This window comes from Haemorhous mexicanus, chromosome 3 (genome assembly GCF_027477595.1).
Source record: "Haemorhous mexicanus isolate bHaeMex1 chromosome 3, bHaeMex1.pri, whole genome shotgun sequence".
NCBI classification, from domain to species: Eukaryota; Metazoa; Chordata; class Aves; order Passeriformes; family Fringillidae; genus Haemorhous; species Haemorhous mexicanus.
The window spans coordinates 114652465-114675798 of record NC_082343.1 but is presented as its reverse complement, the minus strand read 5'-3'; the positions used below and the strand labels follow the sequence as shown (position 1 = coordinate 114675798).

The 23334-nt window shown below is 44.9% G+C and overlaps 1 protein-coding gene across 1 annotated transcript; it reads right to left on the bottom strand.

Annotated features, from left to right (window-relative positions):
* Nucleotides 1-7421: 7421 nt before the first annotated feature.
* Nucleotides 7422-9288, bottom strand: IL17A (interleukin 17A). Its single transcript, XM_059843321.1, has 3 exons — nucleotides 9262-9288; nucleotides 8514-8758; nucleotides 7422-7843 (listed from the first exon to the last, which is right to left on the bottom strand). Exons 1-3 carry the CDS (start codon nucleotides 9286-9288, stop codon nucleotides 7606-7608), a joined length of 510 nt encoding a protein of 169 aa, XP_059699304.1. The 3' UTR covers nucleotides 7422-7605.
* Between the last annotated feature and the right edge of the window lie 14046 nt (nucleotides 9289-23334).

The following is a 23334-nucleotide window of genomic DNA, read 5'->3' as shown; positions in this document are numbered from 1 at the left end:
TAAAAAGAATATTTTATTTAAAAAAATGGTTTTTCATGGTGGTTCAGAATGACAACAGACACAGAAAAGGGGTTTGTGCTGCGGTAGCACTGAGAGATTTCAGCACAGGTCGGGTATTTTCCTGTGCAGTGAAATGAGTAAGAGGGAGCAGAAGAGAACTTGCAGCCTAAATAGATGAAAAGACACAAAGAAGAGGCTGAAAGTAGTGAAGGGAAGTTCTGCAGGCAGTGGTGGCAATGGAATGAGGTTTTTTAGACCTCTGGGATGGTCTCTAGGGATGGTGGGAAAAGAGACGGATGATGTCACATTCCAGGGCTGCATCCAGAATTTGGGATGGTTCATTAGAGCTGGGAAAGGTCTGTCCTATCCTCTTCCAGGCAAGCTTTCATCCCTGTAAACAACCCTCTCCTCCCCCAGCTGAGTGGCTGGCTGAGCAGGAATGCAGGGAGATGTCAGATGGCTTCATCCTACTGCTCCCCAGCCAGGTAATTCACAGGTGCTGGATGGGATTAAAGCGGTGGATGAGGATCCCTCACATCAAGGAACCAGGAACTGGACCTGCAGGGCGTGGTTTGCTGCTGGGCTGAGGTGTCCTGCCTTAGGAAATGAGGAATTGCCCTTTTCCCTCCCTGAGCTGCACAAGGAGCACAGCCTGGCACTGCTCACTGCTCAGGAGCTGGACTGGGTGATCCTTGCGTGTCCCTAAGGGTATTCCATGATCCTATAGCTATCTACTATTTTATCAAATTACTGCAATATTTCTTTTTTTGATATTGCTCCTCTTTCATCCAGAGCTGAGCCAGGCTCTCAGACCTCTGAGTTTGGTTTCTGCTGCAGGAAGTTTTAAGCCTGCATTTCCTTTTACATTTAAATCAGGACAAACCCACGCAAGCATTCTAGTATTTCATTTTGACTGCGCAGAAACCGCTTTAAATCAGATTCACCTGGTGCAGGTAGACCCTGGGTTTCCTCCCCAGGGTGGGCCAGGCGAGTTGTTGGGTCTAAATGAATCCAGGCCAGGTTGGGTGGGGCTTTGGGCCACCTGGGATAGTGGAAGGTGACAGGGGATGGAATGAGATGGTCTTTGAGTTCCCTTCCAACCCAAAACATTCCACAATTTTGTGATTCTCTAATTCTATGATGTCTCCTCTTGTTGGGATGAATGAAAGTTTGACAAGAAATTTTAACAGACATGTATGCTTGGCAGAAAGATTTTTTTGAATGTAGAATCTGAAGAAGGAATAAAAATGAAAGCAAGTTTTGATATAGAATAAAAGAATTGCTGAGCCAGTTTTACTGGATAGCTAAGAAGGCAAAGGGTATGTTAGTTAGAAGGGGTTTTCATGGTTTGAGCAAAGGATAAACCCACCACAAACAGATGTTTCTACCAAGCAAAAAGACTTCACAGCCAAACAAGACTGCCAATGTTGCAAATAGAAAAAAGGTCTCAGAATTTTCCACTGCAAGAAATTTGAAAAACAACTTCTAGCTTAAACTGTAACATACTAACATTTTGTGATTGGATAATAGTAACATGAATATGGTAACTATAGCAGTTATGGTAGGCTATAGGTAGAAGTGGAGGTATAGATTGGTTCTTATGTATTAGGATGCTCAGCAAAGAAAAGTATATAATGCATTGTGACCAAAATTAAAAGGTCTTCAGGCTTGTCTGCAGCTGGAGCTGACTGCTGTAGGTGCGGGCTCTTCACCCATGACCCTGGACTGCTGTGACATCTCGGATACAACAAACTGCATTTTGAATTCCAGCTTCTCTCATCCAGGCTCTCAGGTCCTCTGGTGTTCTTTGTTGACTCGGGTGTGTTCTGTGTCCCCTGGCTCACTGGGAGCCACTCCAACCCTCCGTGGGTGCCCTTCTCATTCAGTTAGGAGCATCTGCCCCCGTTTGTGGCAGCAGCTGTTTCGTTATGACCACTGAGCTCTTCATGTGGTGCAGCCCCAGCCCAGGGAGGCATCTCCTGCTCTCCTCCCAGTAACTGCTGACCAGGAAATTGCAACCCGCTTCTTACTCCTGACCTACTTCTCTCCACAAACCTGCCTTGTGGGGCTGCCCTCACTTGTTTTTCAGGGAGAAAACTACTCTACATCTCTCCTCTCAGTCATAATTTCTTTGACACTGGGTTCGTGGCATCATCCTGTGCTGATGCTCCTAAACACCCACCAGCTTACCCTGAGTGGTCCTAACTGGATGGATAATGAAGTGGCTAATTAGGAAAATACACAGATAGCTAATTAAGGAAGTCTCACCCATGGGTCATGAGGTTTTGCAGGCAGAGCTCTCAACGGCAAACCACACACCACTCAGGGAGGCATTGCTTGTACGTGGGCTTTGTTTCCTCCTAATGGCATCGTTCTTAGAGTGCAGTAGCTTGTAAATACAAGCCTGGTTATTTTTTGGGTGCTGGTTTTTGCTGGCAGCAATCTATTCATCTGGGAGTTGGAACTAGATGATCTTTAAGGTCCCTTCCAACATAAACCACCCTGTGATTTTATGAATCAGCGAATGCGGCAAACAAATTTTAGCTTCTTATAAACAGCACAGTCATATCAGCACCGAGAGCAAGTGCAATTCACAGCCTTTGCTAAAGGCTTTGCTTGGTTTGTTCCCTTTGCAGCAGTGGTCCCAGACCCTGGGTGCCCAGCTGGGCATCTCTGGCTCTGCAATGGGGCTTGGAACATCCTCCAGGGGCTGGGCTGTTTTACCAGGAGGAGAAGACACAGCCGGAGCTGTAGCAGCAGTGCCAGTGTCTTCTGGTAACCTGCTGGGCTAAGCAGCCTCCAGTCACAGGTTGGTATCTGAGCCTTGTGGCCTTTCCTATTCCTTTTCTCTTCTGATTTCCTCTCCCTAACCTCCTACTTTTGTTTTTGGCTCACTGCTCCCCTTGGCTGTGTGTTCTGGCAGCTGATCCTGGTGTGGCAGCTCCCGTGGGATGTTGGGCAGAGCACAGTGCAGAGCCCCCTGCATTAGCACGGGCTGGGGGGCACAGCAGTGACCCAGCACAGGTAGATGCCTCCTCCCAGACCTGTGCTGTGACCTGTGGTTGTGTTGACCAGGAAGTGTCTCAGGCCTCTTTAGACCCCTGACCACAGGCAGGTGCTCCTGGGAGTGCTCAAAGGGACTGCAGGCCATGGCAACCTATTCCACAAAAGTCACTGCTTTGAAAAGTGATACAAGATTAAATATGTAAAAAATGGAAAGGTTGCAAGTGAAAAGGTTGAAAAAAACTAAGAATGATCTGTTTGGTAAGGCAGAGGGTTAATGGCTGACATGGCTTATTGGGAGTTTGACATTACAGGCAAAATTTTAAGGTGACAAGCAATTTTCTGATCAGTCCAGAAATTCTCTGGAAGAGGGATTTTCTGGTCAGTCCTGCGGGGATCTGTGAGTTGGTGCCAACATGATGGGTACAGATGATAGGATGAGTTTCTGTATCAGCTGCAGGTTCTGGAGATGGCCCAAGAGACCAGATCAGAATGCTCCCATGCCACCATCACCTCCAAAACAGGAGACTTTCCTTGACCTTCCCTGTGAGGGTGGTGAAGCAGTGGCAGGGAGAACCTGTGGCTGTTCTATCCCTGGAAGTGTCCAGGCCAGTTTGGATGGGGCTTGGAGCAACCTGGGATAGTGGAAGGTGTCCCTGCCCATGGCAGGAGGATGGAATGAGATGATCTTTAATGTCCAACCCAAACCATTCTATAATACCACAATCTCCTTTTGTTTCCATCTCCTTCTCCCTTTTCCTTCTTTGATATTATTTTTAACCTTGTGCTCGAGAAGAATGAGTTTTTTAACCTTGGGCTGATTCTGAATTTTCTACAGCACTGTTGCAAGGCAGTGACAAAAATATCCCAAACCTGCTTAAAATGTCTGTGATTGTCTGGTACCACTCAGCAGAGCCAGAGCTGTTGGTGGGGATGGGGATGGGCTGGTGCTGGCAGTCAGGAGCTGAGAAGATGCCAGCCAAGCTCAGCCCCAGACACAAACTACACTTTCTGCCTTTGCTGCTCCCAAAGAGGAGTTCCAGGAGCTGGACTTCAGTGGTCCTTCTGGGTCCCTTTCAACTCAGGATATTCTAGGATTAAAAACATTTTTCATATTTTCTAACTATTCCCCATACTTCCAGGGCTAGATAGGGGCAGCAGGTTCAGGTCCTCAGCTCTTCAGAGAAATCCCTTCTTGCTTTTGGTGTAATTGTTTATTTATTCTTCCTTCAGGAAAGTGGCTCAGCTTTTCTACCTTTTCCTATAACTTCAACAAAGTATTAAAAATATGTTTGACTCACTTTGGGGCTCACAGACTGACAAAATGCTGTTTTCTGGGCACAGCTTTCTATGAGTGAGTAAAATCAGTACAAACGATCATGTTTCTGTTTATCTGCATTCTTAGTAAGCACAGTATATTTGTATCATGATCAAGATTCCCAGTTCTGGTAAATGAATAGAGATGGTTTATCTCCTCTCTAACTTGACCCTATAATTTTTCAGAGTGGCTTTTTATTTCAGACTTCTGAAACTTGTGTTCTTGGCCCTCATTACAGCTGAATCTGCAGCACCTTTTAGAAGAATCTTGTTTCCATCCAGATTGCTTTGATAAGTGACAATGATGAGCATGATTATCTGCAAAAATCCAATCTCAAACTTCCCTTTCTGCTGGGTTTTACTCACAGGTTGCCAAGACACTGCTGCTCAGGTTTTGCAAACTGACATGAAACTGAGATGGGGAGCAGTGCTGGACTGGAAGCTTTTATGTTGGAGAGGATTTTGCAGCAATTCTGCCCCCCTCCCTCCAATGACAGTATCACTTAAGAGCATCAAATTAGCAGAAATTTGCACTGAAACTCTTGAAAACAAGGAGGAACAATCTTTTCCTGTTGAACCTCAAACTGATAAGAGCTGTGCATGGGTGAAAGAAGAGCTCTGCTCTCTTTGGTGTCTCATTGTGGTCATTATTGACTGTAGAAGGATAAGGACACTGATGAGGTCACCCTTGTCAGGATGCAATGGTTTGGGATTATTTAGCACCTTTCTAACTGAACACAGCAAGGCAGGAAATCAGGAAGGAAAATCTCTTGGCTCATGGTGCCAGGAGTTAGGAGAGAACTTGCAGTAGGAAAGAAAACACTCCTTTGGCCCTATAAATCCAGCTTATTAATTAACCTATTCTACATGCTTCTGCAGGAGCATGTAGAACACTCAAGCAGCCTGTAGGTGTGAGCACAGAGTTGTCCAAATAAATAAAAGTGGTTCTTTCCTAAGGCTCTGATTTAGCTGGGTTGGTAAATGGTTCAACAAAATCATTCTGGATTTTTGCAAGGGAGTGTTTCTTCACAAAGGCCAGGCTGGACAGGGCTTGGAGCAACCTGGGGTAAAGGAAGGTGTCCCTACCCATAGCAGGGGGGGTGGAACTACATGACATTTAAGGTCCTTCCAGCCCATTCCATTCCATGATTGTGACACTGATCTGTGAAGTCTGTCAGCAGAAACTGTTGGCTTTTCCATGCTCCAGCTGTGTCATCTCTTTCTGACTAGGTTCTGAGTTTTTCCACCTCAGCATAAATCTCTCAGCATTTTCCAGTCACCACTACACATGTGCCAACTCCAGCTAGTGGCATATGACTTCCAGGGAAGAAAGGATTGCACTTTCTGTGATTTTAACTGTTGGAAGTTACTTGGGCAATCGCAGATAATTTGGCAAAACTCTTTCTAGGAGTGGTAGGACATTAAAAGATTATCTAAATGACGAGGAAGTCCATTCTGTTTCAATCTTCCTGGACTGATATTTATATAAATCTTTGAAAACCTTAAAGGATGAGTGTTCCTTTGTTCCTTGATGTTTTTGGTTTGGTTTTTTTTTTTTTTTTTTTTAAAGTCCATTCTTGCTTAATGCTTGTGGGACAGTCAGCTGGCTTAAACTTCAGGACCTGCAAGAGACCTTAAGGAAGAATAACTGGAGATAAGGTCAGAAACTAGCTAAGTTAGGATCACACACACTCCTAGATTACTCTGTTTAGGCAAAGTTTTATCAATGTTTGAAGGTAACTGGAGGTGTGGACTGGAGTTCATTGCTGTGATTGCAGGTACTGTGGTCAGCCTGAGTTAATCAATGTTTCCTTGGCCCAGTGTTTATCTGCCAGGTCAGGGAATGGTGTGGCTGTGCTGTGGGTTTGGGTTACAGGGGCTGACCCACCTGGAGTAAGTTAGGGAGGGTTTGGGCTCACTGGAACAGCTGGAGGCAGTAATTCCCAGTAGCAAAAGTTGGGATGATCACAGCTGGATCTGGAGAAGATGCTTTCACCTGAGAGGACCTTCCCTCTGGTTAGAGACTCTTGGCCCTGAGCTCCGTGCCTCCACAACTTCTGTATTAGCTGTTGCATTTGCCGGTGCCTCAGCAGGGCCACACCTCCCTGGGACAGCAGCAAACAAAGCATCCACATCTTCACCAGCCAGCCTTGCCCTCTGAACCACAGAACATGTTCACTGGGGCACTTTTAACCCAAGTGTGCTTTAAATAAACCCACCTGCTGTGCCAGACACCCACCCACGCAAGCGCCATCCAACCGCGGCTGAAGCGCTGCGTCAGGGTGCTCCACATCTGAAGTGCTGAGACCGGGTTGGAAGGACACGAACACAGAGAAAAATCACGATTGCCATCAGCCAGATGTGGTTAATTGCTTCAGTCACCCACCTGACTCTCGTGAGCTTCCCCCAGTGTACCCAGGGGGTGCCTCTGCTCCATGGAAAATGGGCTGAAATGGGCTGGGCTGAGATTCACAGGTGATTTTGGAGTGAAGTTGAAGCTCAGCAGTGGAAATGCACTCGCTGTTTTAGGGGAGGGAGTTTCTTTCCCCCCCAAAGACGGGTTCAAAGTGTTGTGTTGAACCCATCTTTACAAATCCTTTTCCAATTGGATAATTAGGCAGTAATTACCTGGTAGAAATTTCTTTTTTTGCTCGTCTGTCTTTAATCTCTTTGATACCACTTTATAAATAATTTTCCTCCAGGTTTCTTAGCTTCTCTATGGGCAAAACGGTGTTTTCACTATTTTTTTTTCCCTTGGGCTTTACATTGTACTGCTGCAGAGGTAGATGTTCTCAAGAGAATTGGAAGATATAACATCATGTAAATCTCTTTTATGGTTATGATAGAGTGATTTCTTGCCTTATCAGGAACACTTCTTTAGAAAGAAAGGAGAATACCAAAGAGATTTTTACTGATTTCTTTTTATTACACAAAGATAAATAAACATTACCTTAATAATTAAAATATATATATATTAGGATAATACATTATTATCACGTTTTCCACCAGCATAAATAGACTTACATAAATAGACATTTCAAAGTGTAAACTAAGAATGGGAAGAGTTCCCATTACTTTTCAGACTGACACATGAAGGTGTCTAGATACTGAATTTATGGAGTTCAAGATTTTGGGGGAAGACATTATTTTTTAACCGAGACGCCTGATTTTCAATATATTCTGATGTATCCTTGACAAATTTTATAGCTTGATTCAACTTTTTGGAGACCCCTTCCATGCAAGGAAATTCCCTGTGCCTCCTCACTCTTGTACCTCCAGCTCCCTTCAGGCCTGGTGCTGGACCAAGGGGGTGACACACGTGCAGCCCACGGTGATTTTTTTCTTCTCCAGCCTGTAGGACTGCTGGCAGCCCCTCTGCTCCCTGCGCAGGACCAGGATCTCCTGCGTGATGGGCACGGAGTTGAGGCCGTGGTCCAGCTGCCCCTCCGGAGTCACGCACCGGCTGTGGCGGCACTCGGCGTCCGCGATCAGCCGCGGGAAGCGGTCGTGGTCCTCGTCGATCCTGGGGGTGGGCAGGAAAGGGAATGTTTGAATCCAAAGGCGGGGTAGTCTGGATGACTCTGGGCTCCCTGCTCAGGAACCTGTGCATCCTGGGGTGTATTGCCTATGGGGGGACAGCAGATTCTCCAAGACTGCAGGTTTTTCCGAAATAAAATGTAAGTAACTAAATATTGGATAGTTTTAAATGTATGCCTGCATGCAACTGCCTTTGCAAAGGATTTGCTTCGAGCTGGCACTGACTTTGAAAGACTTAACAGAAATTATTTGAGCTCTCCAACATGTTACTCCAGCTAACAGACCCCAAATCCTTCAGTTCTTCCCCAAGACGTGAAACGTTGGTGTTAAACTGCTGTTGAATTTGGTGCATTATTAACCCTCTGAGGTATTTTTTAAATGGTGTTTTACATAAAGAATGCTTTAGAAGATAAAGTTTGCCCCAGTATACAAATTAATTATTAAATTATAAAAGCCGTTTGCTTTTCCTTCTGTATATTGCCTACACCATGTGCGGTTTTTTTGTGCTGGTTCTCTTTCAAAGAGGATTATACAGACATGGATACCCTCATATTTCTAAAATCTCTCAGCTGTGAAGCACTGAAAATAGAGATGAAAGCATGTTTCTTGGCCAGGGCATCCAGTGTTTTTCCAGGCCATAGGGACAGGGTTCATACCTGTAATCCCACGGAGCCAGAGAGCGGCTGCTGACATCTGGACTGATTCTGGTATCCTGGTTCGTGCTGCTGATGCTGAGGTTGACTCTGACAGTTTGGGGGAATTTTGAGTCTTTTTGGGTCTGGCATCCAGGTGATGCTTGCTTGAAGAGATTCTCTGGCTTGAGCCCAGGCTTGATCACTTTCCCCATGGCAGGAGTGCTGGCTGACAGCACGGCCAGCAGCACAAGGAGCAGGGGTCTGAGCTGGAGAGAATTGGTACATTTAGGACACAAGACAGGTGTGAAATTCATCCAAAGTCAGCCTAACTGGTGGTTAAAGCCCCTACTGCAGGTTGGAGTAATTATGGAAAAATATCTTGCATGTCACATCCACTTTTGTTCTCATTAGCTGATTCTCACAGTGCTGACAATTATATTTACACCCAGTTTTAATCTGGTTGTAATGTTAAATTATAGAAAATACTATAATACAGAAGATAGCAGCAGAAAGGGTATAACAAAAAGAAAGACACTTTAAGGTTGAGTTTTCAATTTATTTCTTGCCTCAGAAAATGCTGTGGGAGCTCCATGTCACTGATGTACAGTCTCGTTGCTGCCCCATGAGCATTCTCACACTTTAGTTTTTTAATTATTAATTATTTAAACAAGCATTTTAAAGGTGGGTGCAGATCCCTATTCCATCTATTACGATTTAAATACATCTCTGTCAAACTGCGGGAAAATAAACTCAGAATTCAAGTTCTTACCAGAGAAGCACAAAAAGTCGGGGACATCTTCGTTCCTTCTCTTATTGCTTCTGATCCTTGTCCTGGGCTCTGCTGAGCTGAAGGTGTCTGGGCACATCTGCTGCTGGACCTTTTATAAGGGTTTCTGGGCTGTGTTAAATAATTTGGAGTAGGTGTTTTTTCCCCCAACCTTAACTGTGGTTTCTGACCATAACCTATATTAAGAAGTGTATGATGTATATAGGTTCCATTAACACAGGTGGAATACAGGATATATCTTAGATCTGTAGATGATGTCATTCCTTCAGCCATGTCATTCAAATGGTGACAAAACCACAAACGTTGCAAATTTGTGGGTGCAAAGTATTTGATTTTAAATTGGGATGCTGTAGTTATCAACCCCAAATGTCTCTGGCACAGGTTTGGGTCTGTTCACTCCTTGGTCAGTCTGATGCCTTTTCACCCCAGATTGGGCAGATGTTGGACAGCTGGCCACCATCAAATTGCTCTCATATTCTTCCCATGGGCTTTAATTTTTCTTGATGTCTGAGGAGCAATGTCCCTGCTCAAGCTCAATTCTCCTCTGAACTGGGCTACTTCTATTCAGTTAAACCTCAGGTGTGATATCTCAGTGTTGATCAGAATGCTTGGTGGTACTGAGTTCCCAAAAATCAGTCACTCTCCACACGGGACAAAAGTGAGTGAACTTTGTTTCAAGCTTGCCACCTTTGCATTTTGCTTTCATTTTCCTTCTCTCGTGCTATGAGACAGTGTTTTTTTCCCAAGGAAAGGAGTGTGGGAATTGTGGTGGATGTAGTTAAACTTCCAGTTCCTGAGTTAGGGAGAGGACAGCGGGGTTCCAGAGAAACTTTGTGAAGACTGAGAGATGCAAAATGACACAAGACACAGGTAACTCAGAGAAGCTGTGGCTGCCCCTGGATCCCTGGAAGTGTCTGAGGCCAGGTTGGACAGAGCTTGGAGTAACCTGGGATATTGGAAGGTGTCCCTGCCCGTGGCAGAGAGTGGAACTGGATTATATTCAAGGTCCCTTCCAACCCAAACCATTCTAGGATTCTATAACATCAAGTTTTTTCTCAGATATTTCTTTTTTTTAGGAAACACTCCCATCATTTTGCTCTGAGAGTGGATTTCAAGTAGATCAGATGTGCTCCATGAAGTGACTCTCAGTGTAACAGCTTTGAGCTGCTGATCAGAACATTTCCCAGGTCTAATTTTAGTGGGTTTTTCAATAAGAATTATGTGGAGAAAGTACAGATTTTTTATATTTCCTTAATATTTATATCTAAGTCCAAATTTTACCCACCTTGTGCCATCCAAAGGAGGATGCAAATAAGGGCAGAATTTAGTTTGCAGGTTCTGGGATACCCGTGACCTACATCCGCTTGTTTTAAAAATGCTGATGTTTCAGAAATTAAATGTATATTTCAGTTTCCCTCTTCAAGTTAGAGGTGTGCAGGTTAAAGGAAATGGTCCCCTCAGAAGGGGTTTTCTCTAATGCAATTTACTGAAATATCCTTTCAAAGTGGGTCAGTTAAATTGCCAATTTAGAAGCAAAATAAGTTTTTGAAAGCCTACAAGGCAGCGGAAGGTCAGGTTCAACCAGCCTGACCCTAAACTGTCTACCTTAAATGCGTCAGTGGTTTGGGTTACCTAAGCAGCTGAAAGGTGAATAGTTTAGCATTTGAACATGGCTGATGCACCACAACATTACAGTGGCAAAAAAAAAAAATATTTCCATGGTTTATTTCGGGGCATGAACGCATTTGTTGGCGGTTGTCGTAGGCAAGATGTGAAGGTCTGAGGAGAAAATGTGCCTCTTGAAATTTCTGATTTCAAGGTTTTTCCAAGTTCCAAATAATTATTTCATAATTCTTAATGCTCTGAAGTGAAAAAAAAAAAATTATTATGATTTTCCCCATAAGATTAAAAGTTGCCCCAAAGGATTTGTTTTATTCTGACACATAGTTCTCTCTTAGCAAGCGATCTGGAAACTGGGACACCAAAAAAGGCTTACTGAAACAACAACAACAACAAAAATTAAAGGTTATCAAAAGCCTTTTGAAATGAAACCTACTCCTTCTCTTGGCTGTAATGAAAGCTTTCTTGAGAGTAAGTTACTATCCAAGTACTTTACCTGGCTGAGATTCCTCAGGCACCCAAATCTGAGTGTGTTGGCATTTGAGGACATTTCTCCCCTCAAAGACTATCTCAGAATCACAGAATGGCTCTGCAGACCCTGCAGCACCCTCAGGAGCCAGGTGTCACCAAACCCAAGGACTCACCCTGGGACATCTCCTCCTCAGCGTCAGTGAAGTTGTACAACATTCATTAAATTAAAAAATAATTAATTAATTAATGAAAATAATTAATCCAGTAGGAGCCCTCCTCACCTTTTGTGAGCGCCTTCTTCCTTCTGGGAGGGGGAAGGAGGGGTCACCCAAGGGTTTGGGTAGGAAGGGACTTTAGGGATCCTCCTGTTACCATCCTGTTGCATCAGTACCCATCCCCATCTGTGGTGAACTCCCTACAAATACATTTCTAGGGACAGCTTTTGCTTTTACAAGGCCTGGGACTTTTCCACTCTGCATTCAGATTTGATGCTGAAAATAGAGGCACTGGTTTTCATTCAGACAAACTCTGTCATCTCAGTGCTTAAAGAAACCCATTCCAGTCCCAAACTTTGGTTGGCTGCTTCTTTTCATCTTCATCTTGGAACACAAGCCCTATGAGGAACAACTGAGGGAGCTGGGGTTGTTTAGCCTGGAGAAAAGGAGACTCAGGGGTGACCTTATCACTCTCCACAACTCCCTGAAAGGTGGCTGTGCTCAGGTGGGGTTGGTCTCTTTCACCAGGCAGCAACTGACAGAACGAGAGCACAGACTCTCAAGATGCACCAAGGGAAATATAGAATATAGAATATTCTTCCTGGATATTAAGAAGAAATTTTTTACTGAAACAATGATAAAGTTCTGGAATGGGCTGCCCAGGGAGGTGGTGGAGTCACCATCTCTGGATGTGTTTAAAAAAAGACTGAATGTGGCACTGGGTGCCATGGCTTAGTTGCAGTGTTAGGGCATGGATTGGACTCAGTGATCTTGAAGGTCTCTTCCAACCTGGTGATTCTGTGAATTCAAGATCCCAGATCACTCCTCTGACCCTTCTCCCAGCAGTCCTTGTCTGTTTTGCTCCTTATTCATAGAATCACAGAATACCCTCAGTTGGAAGACACCCACTTTGACCCCAGCATCATGCAGTGCAGCTGTTGGTGCCAGCCTCACAAACCCTGTTGTTTACCAAGGAAATACAGGGCACCCCAGCAAACAGCCCTGAGAGCAGCAGCATCTAAAACCCTGGGTAGCTGAGCTGTCAGGGTGAGTCCTTTGGGAACAGAGAAGGACACAGGTGTAAGTCTGACCCTGGGATGCTTTTGGGTGGCAACAGCAGTTGGGAAAGCTCACGGGTAAATCAGTTTCTTTTGGTGTTTATTCTTGGTCATGGGCAGGGACACTTCCCCCTATCCCAGGCTGCTCCCAGCCCTGTCCAGCCTGGCCTTGGACACCTCCAGAGATCCAGGGGCAGCCACAGCAACCATCCAAGTGCTGGAGCTCTGGAGTCCTGAGTGAACTTGCTGTAAATTAAAAGAAAACTTTACATATTTTTTTTAAATTTCCATCAGTTCCGTTTATGATACTTTTGTAAAATGAGATTGTTTTTTATTTATAAGTAGGAACACATTTACTTATTTTTTTCTTCATGGAGAGAATGTATTTTCTTCCTTTTGAGTATATGTTATAAATCCCTATAAATACAGCAGCACTCTCCCTTCATCCAGGTAATACAAAGCAATACACAGAAGTATTGCATGACCCACTCTGCATTGTGGAGGTAATTTCTAGGGTTAGACTAAGCCTGATTTCAGTGGTGATCTGTGAGAAACTCAGAATTTGAGAAAGATCCTGGGAGGCACATGACCAGGACTGCTGCCTCAAGTTATCCAAAGGTTTATTCCATAGCATAGGGTGTCAGCTCAGATAAAGCTAAGGAAAAGAGGAAGGGGGTGCATTTTTTATTTACAATATTAGCCTGCCAGAGCAACTGCTCTGTGTGCTGAGGCCCTGCTTCACAGGAAGTGGCCGGACATCACTCACTGATGAGAAGTAGAGAATAAAATTACCCTTTTTTCCTCTTTGCTGATGCACAAACTCTTACTTCTGTTATTGTAAACTGTCTTATCTCAACCCAGGAGTTGTTTCTCATCTTATTTTCCCTCCCCTGTCCAGCTGGGAAGGGGGAGAGGTAGAGTGGCTCAAGATCCTTCCACCACAAGCCTGGAGAAGAGAAGGCTCTGGAGAGACCTCAGAGCCCCTACCAGAGTCTAAAAGGGCTCCAGGAGAGCTGGAGAGGGACTTGGGGCAAGGGATGGAGGGACAGGACACAGGGAATGGCTTCAAACTGCCAGAGGGCAGGGATGGATTGGATTTGGGAGGGAATTCTGGGCTATGAGGGTTTGGGAGGGAATTCTGGGCGGTGAGACCCTGGCACAGGTTGCCCAGAGAAGCTGTGGCTGCCCCTAGATTTCTGGAGGTGTCCAAGGCCAGGCTGGACAGGGCTTGGAGCACCCTGGAACACTGGGAGGTGTCCCTGCCCTCTGCAGGGGGGTGGAACTGGATGTTCTCTAAAGGTCCCCTCTAACCCAAACCATTCCATGATTCTCTGAAGTCACTGCACCAACCTCCCACCCCTTGATTCTTACACAGGAGACACAGCAGAAGAGCTAAAGTCATGTTTTTCCTCTATTAAACACCTGTATTTTTCCTGCCCAGCCACTGCACTGCAGTAGAAATTATTGTCTCCTACTTCATGACCAAATTTTCCAAGCACATCTAATGAAGATCACAGTCTCACATCAACTGTGGTTGCTGCCAGTGGCTGAAATGTCCTTTGCATAACTAATATCTAATGGATTCTCAGAAGGTGGGAAGCCAACTTTAAGAAAATGAGCTGCAAAGTGACATTTTAGCATAGGAGTATTCGTGGAGCATTGAGAGGTCACTGCTATTTGCCCAAAATCCAGCCCTTACTTTGTGTTCCACCATTCACCACTTCCAAACCAAATTAAATTCAGAAAACTTCTTTTCTCACCAGTATATCCCTGTATCCCAGAGCTTAAACTCAGAGTTGCCAGGCAGGTCTGATAGAGCAGCCTGCAGAAATAAACTTATTTCTACTGTAGCCATTTTTCTGCTCCCAGGTAAAATCTGAAAATCTTGGTCATTCATTGTGGAATCAAAAAAAATCATAGAATCACAGAATAGTTTGGGTGGGAAAGAACCCTTAAATGTCATCTAGTCCCTGCAATGAGCAGCATCTTCCACAGCATCAGCTTCTTCACAGCCCCATCCAACCTGATCTTGAATGTTTCCAGAACCATTTCTTTTTAAGAAGGGCAGTTCCTATTTTTCTGGTTTTTTCTTGCAGAGCACTCATTCCTGGCCTCAACATTTTGTGTGCAAGAATGTGTCAGAATCCAGGTTTTACAGAATAAGTGACTCAGAGCAGTTTTGGTGAGAGTTGTAAAAGCATCAGTAGTATCCTAATTTTAGAGCTCTTTTACCTCACTGTGATTCAATTTGACTTGTTTGGTTTTTTTTTGTTTGTTTTGTTTTTTAAAATAAGTAATGGAAATTGACCACTTTTCCAATCATTTGCAAATTCTAACCACAGTGCAATGAAGTTTCCAGAACTATCCCAGGGAGGGATTTCAGAGAATAAGCACTGCTGAAGGTTTCCTCCTCAGAGATGTGGCCTTGTGAAGGTGGGGTGAGGACCACAGGTGGAAGACAAAAACCCCATGTCCCATTTTAACCTGAAAAATGCCTCTTAAGCAGGCCTGATCCTTCTGTGCTGATGCCATGGATAGAAGGACAAAGTGAATAGGTGTGTGCCAGGCAGAATGGACCATCCCTGATTCTTTTTCTTCTGGCTGCACTGGCTGAGCTGAGCCCAGCGAGGCTAGAAAAGAAATTTTGGTCTTCTGTTTCAACCAATGTACAATTCTGAATGATTGGGGCCTTTGAGGGCTTGGGGGAGTTTTTAGAAAAGAGACAGTAATTTTTTTACATAGGCAGATAGTGATGGGACAAGGGTAAATGATTTTAAACTGGCAGAGAGCAGGTTTAGATGGGATATGAGGAAGGAATTGTTCCCTGTGAGGGTTGTGAGGCCCTGGCACAGGGTGCCCAGGGAAGCTGTGGCTGCCCCTGGATCCCTGAAAGTGTCTGAAGCCAGGTTGGATGGGGTATGGAGCACCCTGGGATAGAGGAATGTGTCCCTGCCCATGGCAGGGGGTGGAATGGGATGATCTCTAAAGGTCTTTTCCAACTCAGCCCAGTCTGTGACTCTGTGGTTAGTGGGAACAAGACAAATGGTGTCAGAGCAATGAGCTTTTGGAGGATAGAAAAGAAAAGTTATGGCTGATGAGAGGTTGATATTCTGATTGCTCTTCACATTACCTGTGAAAGCTGCTCTGTTCTGAGCAGTGGAAGATTGTATAAATATACAGGACTGACAGGTGCAACTACAAGCAAACTGTTTTCCCTTTAATCAGTTAAGGAATTACTAAAAGCTCTTCCATTATAGTAGCTGAATTTCCTCTCTCTTTTTTTACATTTTCCTATATTTTTTTTTTTTACTGCGAGGACTGAACTGATAAAATGAAATGTGCCTACACTTCAACCACAGAGAAATCCTCTTGCTGCTACCTACACCTACAGCTTCCAAAGCCTGTAAAATCCTTCATGCCATCCCTTCAGACACTCCCCTCTGCTGCCTCCCCTGGTGCCCAGGTGGTGCCCTGGGCACAGCAGCAGTGAGGGAGATGCCAGATATCACAGGGCTTCTGTGGTGCACAGCATCTGATGGCTGATAAGCAGCCTTTGTGAGAAACACGGAAGGCAAAGTACCCAAATGTCTCATCATCCCAGCCTGAAGCTGGTTTGCAAGGGATTCAAGCAGGGCTTTACCATATAAAGTTGCATCAGGCAGAGTTAATCAGGTGATGGGGTGAATGCTAATCAGAATGTTAATCAGGCTGATTGCTTGTCTGCCCTATTTTCTTTCTTTGATTGCAGCAAAGAGAAGAAAGAGGACTTCTGCATGTTTGCAGGAGACCTTTGTTCCTTCAGGGGAGAAGAAATGAGTTTTTAAACTGGATTAAATGGTCTCACACCCTGGGAGAACCTGGATATAGCTGGTGGAAGAGCAGCTAAATGGTAGTGGGTCAAGAGGTGGGTCTTGGTCCTCTCAGGAATAAAGAAAGAGAACAGTGTTGCTCTTAGGGTACTCAGTAATCACCAGAGATCCTCCTTGATAATGATGCCTAAAGTATTTCGTTTGGTCAGTGTCTGTTTTTGAAAGACTGAAAGAATGAAGTGGATTATATTAAGTCTACAGAAGTCTTCCATTTGGAATATTTTCAATGTAAATATATGTATTTATTTCATTTGGGGAAAACTGGCTCCTGGGATGAATGCAGTGCTTCCTGAAAACTGACAGTTGTGGCAATTAATGCCCAATAAAATTGCTCTTTATTTCACACCCATAAACACTCTGCAGACTGTTCTGCAGGTGGATTTGATTTGCCCCCTTGTTTATATTTACTGTGAGCAGGGGCTTTGCTCAATGCAGAATTGCTGAAGGCTGTGTCCAAAGTGGTTTGGACTTTAGGTCTCAAGTAGACAGAAATTGGATCAATTTGTGTACTTCTGAAGACAGAAGAACATTGGTAATTTCTAAGAATTATTTCTTTCCTGAATTTAGTAATTCTTGATCCTGGTTTTCTCATAATTGTTTGGCTAATAAAATTCAATGGAAGAGTGTGGATTTTTTTCAATTAATCAGTGTGAAAAACCACATTAACAGTGAAAGAAAGTGATAGACAATCACTGAGTGTGACATGAAAATGCTGCTGTCTACACTCCCCTTCATTCCTGCTGTGCCAGGACTAAATCCTAGGGATGCTCTTACAGAGCTTGGCAGAGGAAGGAGTGAGATTGTCCTGCTGTGCTCATTCCATGGCAGAGAAAGCTGAACCGTGGTAATTTCAACACTGTGCTACTTCTTGCTTTCCAAAACATTTTTGGTGGGACAAAATGGTTCATAAGTTCACCAGAAAACGAAAAATTTTTTGTTCTTTTCATAAGATAATTGAACAGGGAAAGAAACTGGATTTTTGGTCCTTATTGATACAAGATAGTTCATTCCAGGTCATCATCAAACTCAATTATGAGCTTTGAGTATTCAAAAGACCTTTCCTTTTAAGTGTTGTTGGTGTTTTCTATTGTTCCTCATTTATTGCAGTTTAAGAAATATCTGGCTGGAATATCTGGGTTTAATGATTGCTGAAATGCAGGAGGAACAGAAGATGAGGAGGATTGCCTTTGCTGAGATACCTTAATGCAAAGGATGCTTACCAAGAGGGAACATCATGTCAAGAAGCTAAATTTGAATTTCTGTCTTGTCTTGCATATTTTATTTTCCTCGTGTTATTGAGAAAATAGACACAGGTACTTTTTTCCCCCCACTCATATTTTTGACAAGATTTCTCTGGGGTACTTGGCAAGACAGTTGGCTGAAATCTTTTTTACTTTTAAAGCTGTGGGACTATTTCCACTTATGTCCTGGTTCTCCAGGGTTTTCTTTTTATTTTGGGGCTTGCTCTGCCCACTGTTGGGAGGCTCTGGGCATCCACAGCCCAGTGCTGTGCCCTGCAGGTATCCTTTGCATTGATGTGGTGCTGAGCAAACCCAGCTTGTGTGGAGAGGACATGCAGTGAGATATGAGGTGTTAAAAATCCCCTTTTGGCTCATTCCCAGGTAAAAATGAGATCAGTTGACATCAAATGCTTAGAAACCCCCAGGGATTTAGGACTGAAATGGGGGATCTCAGTAGTTAAGATCCATGGATTGTCAGGGATCACACAGTCCTTGCCCAGGAAGAATTAATTGTATATCTGGAGTGAAAGGGAACCTGGGGGATAGAATAATGGACTGGTTTGGATTGGAAGGGACCTTAAAGCCCATCTCATTCCAATCCTCTGCCATGGGCAGGGACACCTTCCTCTGTCCCAGATTCCCCAAGCCGTGTCCATGAACCCTTCCAGGGATCCAGGGGCAGCCACAGCTCCTCTGGGGAACCTGTGCCAGAGCCTGCCCACCCTTGGAACAGTTTGTCTTTCGACCTGAATTTACTAAACCTTCTAGACTCAGGAGCCTTTTGTGTGTCTGGGTTTTCCAAATGACATTGCTGAAAAAAATGAAGTTGTGCTCCATTGCATTTGGGGAGATGGGCACTTCCTGTCCTAAACAGAGATCCAAAACGCTTTGGAACAGACTGATGCCACTCCTCATTCTGCTGCATCCATGCTCTTTCCTCCCCTTCCATCCAGCAAAAAATAATGGTTTCATGTATGATGAAAAAGCTTATTTTGATATACATTTGTTCATTTATTTATTAACAGCTTTGAAATTTTTTTGGTGGGGTGAAGATGGGGAACAACCAGTGGAGCTAAATGTCTGAACTTAGATCAGAATTCATTGCCTGGCTCAGAGAACAGGTTAGCAAAGCCATTTTCAAGTTTTTTGGCTGTTTTTTTTCATTAGCTGCAGTGTGGTGTGGGTGGGAAGATTCAGAAGATCCCTCTCATGGAGATGTGTGATCTGTTGTGTGTGTGTTGTGGCTGAGTGAATATGGGATAACTGATGTCAAAAACCTTTGCTGTGCAGATTATGGTTGTTTATAGCTCCTTTTTGCATTAAATAAGTAAAAAAGACACTTGGACACAGAGGGTTTTCAAGAATATGTTGCCCATGTTCTTTTTGATTTTTAAAAATAATTTTATCATGGATTACTTGGACTGTCAGTCCAAGCAAAAGGCAGGATGTGGATGCAAGTTTGATAGGGAAAGGAAAGAAAGATGGTTGTGGCTCTGCAGATCCATGCTGATTTAGAAATCTGCTGACTGTTTCAGAGCCAACAGCTTTGTATGTGGTATTTTGAGCCTCTGGTAATCATGGAATGGTTTGGGTTGGAAGGGACCTTAAAGCTCATCTCATTCCAACCCTCCTGCTGTGGGCAGGGACCCCTTCCATTAGACCAGGTTACTCCAAGCCCCATCCAACCTGGCCTGGAACACTTCCAGGGATGAAGGAAACGCTGGAGTAGCCCTGCTTGCAGTGATGCCTATGAAAGCCAAGAGCCTATCCCAAACCTTTCCAGGTGCCCAATCCCAGGTGCACCTCTGGAGACGCTCGGAGCAGCAGCAGATCCATCCAGCAGGAAAGGCTGGTGGGGCTGAGCTGAGGCAGAGGCAGGCAAACCTTTGCTGGCTTGGTGTTTTCCACACTGCTATAGCTGGTTGAAGGGGACCAAACCTCCGAGGAAGACGGGCTTGGTTCCGTTTGACCAGCCAGAGCAGAGCATAGCTCCAGACCACGGCACGCGCTCGGCTCCGCTGCTCCCGACCTGCAACGGGAACAGGACACGTGAGACCAGGGACACAGGGACTGACCTCAGCTCATGGGGACAGAAGGGTGGTGCAGCGCTTATGGCACCACCTTAGGAGACCTCACCACTCTCCACAGAACCATGGAGGGGTTTGTGTTGGGAGGGACCTTAAAGATTGTCTGGTTCCAAATCCCCTGCATGGGGGCACCTTCATACGGCGCTTTCCTTCCTGCTTTCTCTTTTCCTATTCTCCCTCTCTTTCTTCTTTTTAGTTTTTTAAATTATTTCTTAAATTGTGAAAAAAGGGAAAAGTGGGAGGGAGGAAAGACCCCTCCTTTGTCCATTGAAGGGGAGTCACCTGCCAGTTGTCAGTCAGGCATCACTTTTCAGAGCCACCCTGAGCCTCCAGCTGTACCTGGAGCCTCAGCAAGGAGACAGCTGCCAGAGACCACGAGCAGCAGGGCATGGGGCAGCTTCCAAACAGGACAAAAGCAACATTTTTCCTGCCCTGTGCATAGGCCCCTTTCCATGTGCACGTGGTTTTCCGGGGACTTAGAGTTGTTGGATCATTAAGGTCAGAAAAGGCCTCTAAGATCATCCAGTCCAAGTGACTTGATACATTTTTCTCTGAAGAACATTTTGATTGGGAGGAGGTTTTCCCTCTTTTTCTTTTATTTCTCTTTTTTTTTTTTTTTTTTAATTCCCTTTTGTCTTCTCACTGCTCAGTGTTAGGAGGAATATTAATTTGAGAAACCTCTGGACTCCTGTGCTTGCTTCATACTTTGTTCATTGGGATATTCATTAGCAAGGGAAGAATCAGCAAGTTAAATTCAATATTCCCTATGGAAACACCTACCTTACTGCCAAAGAAACACCTCCTGCAAGCTTCCAGTTACAAAATTCGCTTCATACTCTGCCCCATCAGCACTAGAATGTTGCAAACTTGACAAAATTTGGGAAGAATTAGAGTTTTTTACCTTCCATCATGGTCTGGGTGTAGTTACACAAGTAGAGGAGGGAGGAAAGAACAGAGTTAAAACAGTGGCCTTGACCCCCCAGACAGGCTGTGAGTCTTTCCAAACCTTATCCCCATGTCTAGGTTATTTCTTCTCCCATGTCCTTGCCAGTGTGTGTGTGCCTGTAACTCAATCCTGGCCCGTGCTCTGCAGGAAGAGTCACTGCTGATCCCAGGCTCCGACAGAACAGGCTGGGAACAGCTGCAGAAAGTAAATAAAGGGTGGGATTCCACTCCAGGGTTAAACCCCACATTTATGCAGTCAGTCAAGGCTGGGGACAAGCTCAGCTGGCCAGCCAGAAGTTTGGCTTCATTTGCCAACACGTGAGCACCTGGCAGCATCCAAGGAGCCACAGGTTGCCTGGGACAGCCATGTGTGATGTGCAGGTGTGGCACAGCACAAAGCTGAAGAAAGCCACTGGAAGCCATTCTTAGGCTGTCTCCAAGGGCACTGGGAGACAATTTTGGCAACTTTTTGGCAACTAAATAAAGTCCACAGTGCCACAGACTGCAACAGGTTTTTATCACCATAGAAATGAAATGCACCAGGTGCAGGAAGGAAGAGCTGGCATTGACACGTGGGCAATGGGTTGATCAGCAAAGCCAGGGAGGGAGCACAGGTCAGGATTCAGACTCCTGCCAGGATTCACACCCCTGCCAGGATTCACACCCCTGCCTGCTCATTCCTTCAGGAGCCTTTTTGTCTTGCCTAGTTTTCATGATCAGAACCATGAAATGGTTTGGGTTAGAAGGGACATTAAGGACCATTCAATTCCAACTTCCTGCCATGAGCAGGGACAACTTCCACTATCCCAGGCTGATCCAAGCCCTGTCCAGCCTGGCCTTGGACACTTCCAGGGATCCAGGGGCAGCCACAGCTTCTCTGTGAAACCTGTGCCAGGGCCTCCCCACCCTCACAGCCAGGAATTCCTTCCCAATATCCCATCCATCCCTGCCCTCTGGCAGTGGGAAGCCACTCCCTGTCTCCTGTTCCTCCATCTCTTGTCCCAAGTCCCTCTCCAGCTCTCCTGGAGCCCCTTTAGGCCCTGGAAGGGGCTCTGAGCTCTCCCTGGATCCTTTTCTTTTCCAGGTCAACACCCCCAGCTCTCCCAGCCTGGCTCCAGAGCAGAGGGGCTCCAGCCCTTGGAGCATCTCTGTGGCCTCCTCTGGACTCTCTCCAGCAGCTCCACGTCCTCCTGCTGTTGGATCCCAGATCTGGAGGAAGCTCTGCAGGTGGGGTCTCACCTAAGCAGGGCAGAGGGGCATAATTCCCTCTCTGGGCCTGCTGGCCATTCTTCCTTAGGTGCTGCTCAGAAGGAAAAAAAAAGGAAGATTTTTCTCTGCTAAATTTCTCTTCTAAATTATCACAACCTAGGAGCTGGTTCTGTACAAGAAGGACAGCATGAAATAATGGCTTGACAAGTGCTTTCCTGAATTACATCTAGGAGACCACAGGGCCTGGGTCAGATGCAGCAGCCCTGGCTTTGATTCAGACTGAAATTTTGCAAAGCATCCTGGTGGCTGAGGAACATAAATGTCACTGGTTTCAGGGTCTATATTGGTACATTTTATAGGGCTGAGGTGCAGGCACAGGAACTCAGTGGTTTCTGCTGTGTTTTGCACAGTTGCTGGCACAGTTTTGACCTGTGTCAACTGGCACTGACCCTAACAGCCCCTAAGCTCAGCTTTGCTATTAGAACTGGTCAAGGGCCATTCCTTGGCCAGTCAGGAGTTTGAAGACGATTAAGTTGGGAACACTAATCACTGAAACATACATATGGTTTTTAAGCCTCTAACTAGATCAGTTTTGTTAAGGGCACTTTGGGATGAAATTCCTAAAATTTCCCAGGGGAAGTGAAGGTCTGAAAACCTTTCAGACCCAAGCCTTAATGATAAGAACAGTTGCTTCAAAAAATTTCCTAAATTCTTTCTTAAAATAAATTAAGACTGTCTGAAGACTACCTTGAGTTTTGAATATTTGGCCTATAGTGGAAGAAAGTATTGCATGAGAAATGGTTTGAACTCTTCAGCTCCATGTAACAGGATCTTGAGGATATCCTGGAGATATCCAGGATATCTCCAGGCTGTCCTAGGGGGGGTTAAAGGCAACTGGACCACTGTTTGAAAAAAAAAACAAAAAAACACTCTAGCTCATTGCTAGACAATGTTATTAGAATAAAATATCAAACAGTGCTCAGAGGAGTAAGGGACAGTTGTGACATGGCAGGACTGTCCTGAGTTGTGATAATACAGATCTGGGGGAAAATCCCACTTTTTTTGACAAGTCTGTGTGCCTACTTATCTCCATAGTGCCATAATAATCAGGAGGTGACTTCCTGCAGCCCGTCCTGTTACTGCACTGAGGCAGTGCAATGAATTAACCTTCAACAGTCCACTACTACAGCAATCCCTGTGCCTGTGGCACTCTTTTCAACCCCATTAAAGAAGATCTTGTTATGAATGACTGGGAGTGCAGAGGAGAATTTTGTGACATCAGGATCATACCCAATTTTGCTCCTACCCAGTGCTTTTTGATTCTTCCTGTGTCACTTAAT